General features: G+C 37.4%; 1 protein-coding gene across 1 annotated transcript; it reads right to left on the bottom strand.

The window, feature by feature from the left end:
* Window positions 1-471: 471 nt before the first annotated feature.
* On the bottom strand, window positions 472-8,716 carry LOC112560176 (ATP-dependent RNA helicase DDX51-like). Its single transcript, XM_025231809.1, has 16 exons — window positions 8,516-8,716; window positions 7,785-8,202; window positions 7,333-7,504; window positions 6,998-7,143; window positions 6,645-6,761; window positions 5,921-5,982; window positions 4,467-4,575; window positions 4,091-4,230; window positions 3,767-3,788; window positions 3,364-3,538; window positions 3,086-3,162; window positions 2,425-2,540; window positions 1,822-1,938; window positions 1,350-1,515; window positions 1,100-1,237; window positions 472-785 (listed from the first exon to the last, which is right to left on the bottom strand). Exons 1-16 carry the CDS (start codon window positions 8,536-8,538, stop codon window positions 732-734), a joined length of 2,052 nt encoding a protein of 683 aa, XP_025087594.1. The 5' UTR covers window positions 8,539-8,716; the 3' UTR covers window positions 472-731.
* Window positions 8,717-8,797: the final 81 nt, after the last annotated feature.

The following is an 8,797-nucleotide window of genomic DNA, read 5'->3' as shown; positions in this document are numbered from 1 at the left end:
CCTGTGTACAGTAGCAAACTTAACTACACCTAACTCAGCTGCCGGGAATGGGTACCTGATTTTATAAAGGGCTGGTTTGCGGGGGTAAAGCAATGAAGGAAAAGATATGGACATAGACTTTATTTAAGGATGGCCCCGAGAAAAGAAAGGTCGCAAACACATTCCCAACAACCTTAACCTTTACACAAGACCCACTAGGTATGATATTGGTTCTCAAATGAGGTATTTAGACACTTTAACATTCTGCGATTATTTCTTGATAAAAATGTGACAGATTAGTATGAACCAATGCTTCCCCTCCTTTTTTTTAATTTAAGGGAGTCTTTGGTTGAGTGAAAATGGGGCAGTGAAAGAAGAATTTTTTCTAATGACTTGTGAAGTGATATAATTTAAAACCTTTAGCACTTAATTCTAAAATGATCATGCATGGACAACAGATGCATAGCTATCTCCCACACACACATATCAGTATACAGATTCATCTGATTTATTTACAACAGCAAATGAAAATCAATTACAGATTTTCAATGTCCTTCTGAATGATGATGCCAGCATCATGACATGTACAGATCTGTAATGCTTTTCAGCCCCTTCTACAATGGTGTAAAACTCTAATGTTTGTTTTTCAGTCACAGGCAAAGAATTCTCCCCAAACCAGCACATCTGAAGATTGCAGTTACATAAGTGAAAGGCTTCAGGGTCTTGCCCATAGGAACTGGAATCTGGAATGACTATCCCTGGTCAGCATGTTTATTGTTTACTCTGGCTTTCTTTTTCCTCTCCATCTGCAAACAGATATGCAAAAGCTTCATAGTGATAGGTAAAGACTTCTTTTAAGTATCATCCATCATTAACTTATTTTGCATTCAGAATTCCAATAAATGGGTCACATACCTAACTCTATATGACTTTATCCCTACCCCACCCCTACACAAACACGTATCATATTATGCATGCACACTGCCACAAGTCAGAAGTAATAAAAAAAATATGATCCAATGCTTGTACTCAGCCAAAGCTGACTTAAATAATATTCCAAATAGCTAACACACCTATATGGAAGTTACATTTTACAGTTTCATTATGCCCCTTGCCTTACCTTCAAGGCAGATGATAGTTGACCTAGAGATTTTCTGAAAGGTTCCACAAGAGGTTGAAGCACGTTGCGGTTGATTTTCATCTCTTGGATTTTAGGCCATTTACCAGATTCACGCATCATTTTTTTGAAATGGAAAATCTGCAACAACCAACAAAATAACTTGTTCTTTATGTACATTTCTGCTTGATTGTACACTAAATACAAAAGCATTACATTTGGATACTAAAAGAACTAAAACATAGAAACACACCTCGCTCTTCTCAAGAAAAGAAACAGATGTCCCAGCTTTGCCTGCTCTGGCTGTTCGCCCCACACGGTGTATGTAGGTGGTGAGGTATGGTGGGTGGTCATACGATATGACAAACTTCACATTTTCAATGTCCATTCCTCTTGCCATTGCATCAGAGCAAATAAGCCTACAGTAACCAAAAAAGTCATTTCAATTAAAATGTCATTTAACGTGTGCATGACAAAAAAGTTTAACAGAGCTAATAAGGAAGAATAAGTAAAAGAGTGAAATAGGGAGGAGAAGTTTCAATTAAAAGACTTTAACAAAATTGTCCTTAAAAGGATGCAGAAGCTGACATTCAATATTACTATTTTCATAATTACATCTTTACTCTTTCAAAAGATTAACAAACTAGGAACGGAACGAAACAAAACTCAGAAAAATAGAAATTAAAAAAAAAAAACAAACATAGTTGAACAAATGTGTCACTCACAAGTCAATCTGTCCCTTTGAGAACTTCTTTAGGATTTTTTTACGTTTTTCTCCTTGAAGACGAGAAGAAAACTCACAAACTCTGATGCCGCCATATAGTTTTACTAGCAGGTATAATCTATTTCAGACAGCAGGAACACAAACATTAAAAAAAAAAAAAAAAAAAAAAAAGATCAACAGACAACAGATAACTGTTATTATTTAATGAAATAAAGTCTAAAATGACCAGTTTATAGCCTTACATGATTTGTTTTGAATGCAAAAGCAAATCAAATATTTCTTTCCTTTTGTGAGTGTATGGGTATGCATGCAAGCATGCATGTAGTTACATGTGCTTGCACATTTAACTACATGTGTAACTACATTGCCAGGTGACCATCCTGACATTTGGACATATATATATATACACACACACAAACAAACAAAAAATCTCGCTGACCATTTAAGAATTTACAATAAAATTACACTAACATCCAAGCAAATTCTCTCTCTCTCTCACACACACACAAACATGTGAGCAACAGTGAACTGACATCTGCAAATTATTGCACAATGTATACTATTAATTAATGTAGTCTTTGGGCGCTAGAATAAAAATACAAACCTGTGTGTTGCTTCTAGAGTGTTGGTAAAGCACAGCACTTGACGGAATTTGAGGTAATGCAAAAAATGGAGAATAAGAAGTGGTTTTTCTGACACACTACACTGCACAAAGTATTCCTGAAAAAAAATGATCAAAGAGACTAAATGATATATCTCCAACAGTTTGGGGTGTGTCTCATTTAAATTTCTTCTGTAATCATTTAAATGACAGAATTTTATTTTTTTATCACCTAATACTGATGAAAAGGGCTGACTTAGGTTCTATGGAGATAATATAACAAATTAGTATGTAGCCCTTTTCTACCTAAATGTTACAATGTGAGTTTTGGATCAGATGTTCATAGTACTGGCCTTAGTATTTTAATAAGTTGACTGAGCACAAAACTATAGGTATAAGCATATTCTTAGCTTTTACCAGCTGTAGAATTATGTCAGCATAAGCAATGGTAAAGAACAAAATATCTCCCATCCTGAACACCATCCTGTCAGAGAAGGTAAGCAGCAAGGCAGTGAGACTGTTCAAGTCTCTGTAATGCAAGGCTAACAAAACAAATTTACTTCTGGCATATTTGTTAAACTGCATATGTACAACCTAAGAGACTACAGTCAAGCAAGCCCTACATAAAGAAACACGCAAGCTGGATGTTTGGTTTGTTACTTACTGTTAGTCCTTCAGGTGTTGTGTATTTTCCAAGATATTTATCACTGGTGCTTGCTGTTTCTTGCTCATCTGCAGAATCTGTGAAAAATTTTATTTTTAAATGACACATTGCCTATTCTGAAAGCTTATTCTTTGATATAAATCAAATTTAAAAGTAAGCAGGTGTTCATCATGTTATTTTTGTAAAACTCTGCCTTCTGATCTTTCCAATTACTTTTCAAAAAAGTTTAAAAGAGATTGGAGAAAGAGTGGAAATGAATGGGTCTGTGAAATATTTACCCTTATCTTCAGCTCCTTCCATCTTCTCTTTCTGATCACTTTTAGATGACTGGGGATGGGACTGGCTTGGCTCTTCCATGACAACAGAAGTAAGCAGACATGGCATGAAGAGGTTGAGCTGCTGCAATTTTTCTGGGTTGTGGGACAGTGTGGCTGAGAACAGTAATTTCTGAAGCTGAAAGATGATATAGATATGTCTGAAAATCTGTAATGTAGCCCGAGTAATCATCATTATCACTGGTACGGTGCATATTCACACTCTTAATGTGAGTGTGCTCACAGTGATTGTCATACAACAATGTAAGCAGCTAAATAAAACTTTAGAACATATGTCAAAAGTGCTCGCAGAAATTGTGTTTGTCATGCTACATTCATATTCAAGAAAGAAGTCAGTGATACTCACCGGCATCTGTGAACTCTGAGCACTGTTTTAAAGGAAAACAGAAAGAGCAGAAAATTTGTATGTTATAAGTAGACTATGAGACTTAAAAATCAAAAAGTTAACTAAGTAATAAACCCGTGCACTCCATCTCCTCCTTCCCTAACCCCTCAAAACATACCAAACAGCCTACAGCAACGAAACCTCGCACATTAACAAGAAAATCTTAATGCTGTCTTACTAAATCCCAAGTCTTTCAACTTAGCCTGTGTAAATACTACTGAATCTTCATCGATATTTTCACTTCTACATGTAGACTATTGTTCACAGAGTTCAGTGATCACATACCTGGATATATTCAGAGGTCCTGAAGGACTGCGTTTAAGAGGAAAGTATGCCAACGCCGAAGGCGTAACAACAGAAGTTTCTAACATACTCAACCAGTCATGCTTGATGTCTTCCATCATGCGATCAGCTTCATCAATGACCTTTTAAAAAACAAACAAAAAAAGAAAAACGACCTGGATATTTTGTTTTCTTACAATGGAATTAGTAATCTGCCCAGAGTATTTTACAGCTCTTCACACTGTAGGAGTGTGTTCTAATACAGCACTAGGTTACATTATGCTTTATATGTTTTTAACTTATGCCTGCCACTGTTCATGGAAAATGATCAAATAAGGTAGACATGAAAGTCATATAGGATTAAACCAATGACACCTACCAGAAACCTAAGGTGTGTCAAGTCAAAGCCTGGTGTGGATGAAATATGGTCAACCAATCGTCCTGGTGTGGCTACAAGGATGTCGACAAGACTGTGATAAAGTCCCTCTCTGAACAAATATGAAACAGTGAATCAGAATTTTGAATTGAGTAATTCAGCAAGTGCTCACAAAGATTCAGTATAAAACCAGTGAAAGTGTGTGCACATGTGACAAAACTGTGGGGAGTAGGGATAGATTAGATAGCCCAAGGGGAAAGGGGATATCTATGTTGCTTTGCCTCGACCGACTTCCATCCTTTCAGGCCCACTCACTCAATTTCGAACGTCTGCACGCTCCCACACAGGTAATTTCTTTCACTCACGCACACAAACAACTGACAACACAGTCATGAAAACAATTTAAATGAATATTAAAAGGTTAACAAGAAATCAAACAGTTACACATAACATTCAGGGACAAATATTAAAAGTGAACACTGTCATATATCTATAAACACATATGCCCGAACATGGTTTGTTCCTGAGCCAAAAGTTTGGGGCTCTCTGAATTCACACTTGCCTGTCACATGGGACATGTCCAGTAAGCCTATCGCATAGGAAAATGGCAGTGGCACTTGACTACCTGCCTCTTGATACTTTGTAGACAGCGGGCATGTCATTCGTTGTGCACCGTTATCACCCCTATCACCATTGACAGACCTCTCCTGACATCGATGTTTGCCTGCCTCATCCTTGCAACAATTGCCCCAGGCAATGGACAACAATAGCAATGATCCAAACAGTGGCAATGATCAGTTAGCTGTCTTCTGCACATGACTTATAGCTGGGCAAGTTGCACAGTGGAATTTACCAACAGCTGCCTTACATCACTTGCCGGTAACACGGGTGACCATGGTCGATACACTTCACTCCTATACTCATCATCTGGGAGAAATGGCAATGCCCTTTGACAATATACTCTACCCCTTTGCACAATCCAGCCCACAAGTGACAGTAGTGATCTATGTTCTAAAAGAATGGGCCTTCCTCCTTCAGAACTGCTGGGCTAAAGCTGTCAAATCACCCAGAGACTGTTGTCTTCTGGAGTACAAGGAAAGGCACCTAATACAAATCTATTCTAAACTATATATCCATCTAAACACGTGACTCCAGAGACAATTCTATCCTACCCAAATGATATTTTACTACTAACATTGTGCTTTACCCTACCTTCCATCTCTTGGCCCTGATTGCTCACATAGATCACCGTGGCCTGTCAGTCATAAAAACAAACAGAAAGGCTTCCCCTCTTAACTGCTCTTTACTTATAATTAACATACTTGACTAGACTATTTTGTTCTGATGTTGAACCAAGCTGGTTTATGACAACATGATGGCTGTGTGCAAATAACTGTACCTGTATACACTGTATATGTTTAGTCATACCCATGGATAGATGTCAGCAAATCACCAACCTTTTTTTGACCAACATAGTCTGTTCCACAGAAAAAGTCTTCTTTCCAACAGTTAGACCAACCTGTGTAATAAAGTAATAAAAATTAAAAAATTTTAAGCTTTCTTGGTATCTATGTCAGCTTGCTATCTACTCTTTTCTAGCCATGTCATTTAAAGTTAAACAAAATGTGATGCCTTTTCTTTTATTTTATTTGCCCTAACCCTCTTTTTTAGCTGCATTTCCTCTATTCTTAAATCATATTAACCCCTTAATCTACTAACGAAAAGTACAAAATTCAAGTGAAACAGTTCATGTATTCAAGACTTAAGCATTGATCTTATAACATACAACTGGATATAACTATATAGCAGTCATCAGGGTTAAATGCAAAATAGTTATACATATGTGGTACTGCTGTAATATACGAAGGGGAAGGGAAAATGGGGAGGGGGGGGGGGAATTGGTGTTTTACGCCGTGCCAGCAACTGAGGCTATATTACGGCAAGCAGCCAGCCCTGTAAACAGATGCCATGTGCAGAGAAAGAACAGCGTGCCCGAGACGAGAAATGAACTCTGGGCAGCCAACCTTCACTGTATTGGTGACAGGCGCTAACCGTTGCGCCACCGGACCGCTAGGGAAAATGGGGAGAAGGTACTAATGAATTTAAAAAAATAAGAAACAGGTGACACATTTTGCTCATAAAAGGCTCAAATGAAAGCTTTAAACTACTCAGTGTACTTACCTTCAAAGATGTTCCAGCACAGTACTGTTTGAAAACAGCATATACCTGCTCAGCCAGGTCTCTCACAGGCAGCACAACCACAGCTCGTACATGAGGAACTGTTCTACATTTTAGACTCTGTTGTAAAGAACCACATCAACATTCAGCAAATAGGCAGATGAAATATATATATATATGGGTATAACAGGTTTATAGATATAACAAAACAATCTCAAGCACAAAAGCATACTTGACTCCATTCGTGGAAATATAATGTAAAATACAAGGGGAAAAACCCCAGAAAAACAGTTCACTATTTAAACTATTGAATGTAGACTAGAAGAAAACAAATGCTCCTTCTAGCTGCTTCTGACCTGTATAATGGGAAGGACAAATGCCAGTGTCTTGCCACTACCAGTGGGAGCAGAGACACAAATATCCCGAGGTCGTAGACCCTGCATTCCACCAAAAGTTCCATACTTCAGGTCCTGTAGCAGAACCGGAATAAATGTCTTCTGAACTGTAAAAAAGAACACAAAATGATTAGCATTCAAAAATTACTCAATTATTCTTCCTACTAAACTTTTTGTCTAAATATTTTTAAATTTCTGGAATAAAATAGGTAAAATAATCATGACCTCATCATAAAATAAAATCATTTCTTCTAGCAAGGGTTACATTACAAATTTATATAAGAGTTTTTACCAACCTGGGAAAAATCTGCTAATGTCATTCTTCTGCAATTTGTTTCTTAAATCTTCATCAAGTATGGCCATGTCAGATTCTGATTCTCTCGCTACATCTCTGTCTATTTTTTGACGCTTAAGACCTGCTTTGATGACGCTGGGATTGGCCAACCAATCTGGCAAGGCTCGTTTCACCTGCAAAACATTTTCAAAAAGCTATGTAAAACAAGAACAAAAAAATTATGTTTATTGTATTCCTTCAGCAGTAAATCAGCATTTACTATTTTCAGGAAAAACTGAAGTGTGCAGCAAGATTAAATAGAAAAAGTATATGCCTGAAAAAAACACACTATGTGACATTAAAACTAGACATATATAATGGTCAGCTATACCATTTTACTAACGCTTAACAGAATAATTATACAATGATCAGCTACTGTCTTGTGATGCATGCAGGGTAAAGTTTTGGACTCACCGGTGCAAGGTCTTTGTTTTGAAAATTTCCCAAAACAGAAAATCCTCCGATCACATTCGGATCATCATGGTTAACAGTCTCTGATTCATCATTAAGCTCTGAGGCATGTGGTAATCCTTCTAAGTGCTCAACGTCTTCAATCTCAACACTTTTTTCCACTGAGGGCTCACCGTGAGTCCCCTTTCTGTCATGTTCTGTGGCTGAATCAAAAGATTCATCTTCACCAGATTTTTTCTTTCTTTTTCCAGATCTTTGAACGGAATGACAGTCTTGATCTGACAAGCTAGAAACAGCAATATTAGTATTCGGTTCCTTCCTCTGACGACGCTGTTCCTTTCTTTTAGTAATTTCTTCTTTCAGCTTCTTTAATCGGTCTTCTTTGACAGAGGATTCGGTCTTGCTTTCCTCACCAGTAAATCTGTATTCAATATAACATAAAACTCATAATCTCATAATGTGCTAGGTGCCATTCAGTGAAATGATTAAACAAAAGATGTAATCCCAACGATGAACATTCCCCCGCCCCCAATACATTTATTCTCTCGAGGTTTTGCAAACAGAACAGTAAATCATCAGTGTTTTGTCCTCGTGCTATCTATCGAACATAGATCTGAACGAACTGTTGACTTAACGCATAATAAGGGTCAAGAGGACGGGGGGTAAAGTTGGGAAGATAAAGAAAGCTCAACTCAGTTTCGATGAGTTTTATCTAGACCAGTGTTGACAGTTACCTGTTAACGACAAACAAAGACATCTCTTGACAAATCACGTTCAAATATTACAAGTTCTACAACCAGTAATTTTTTCGAAACACAAGGTTTATATAAACAATAGTTTTTATGGCAAAGCAGACTTCCACAATACTATCGTCGTGCGTCGAGTGTGATTTTCCACAACACAAACCAACACTCAAAGCACGTTGTTTGCTTTCTTGTAAAGCTGACGATGCGACGAAAGCACAGTTTCGAATAATTAGGGCCAATCCAATTTCGCCAAATATGCAGAGGCAATAT

Source organism: Pomacea canaliculata, linkage group LG3, assembly GCF_003073045.1.
Source record: "Pomacea canaliculata isolate SZHN2017 linkage group LG3, ASM307304v1, whole genome shotgun sequence".
NCBI lineage: Eukaryota > Metazoa > Mollusca > Gastropoda > Architaenioglossa > Ampullariidae > Pomacea > Pomacea canaliculata.
This window is presented reverse-complemented; position numbering and strand designations above follow the sequence as displayed.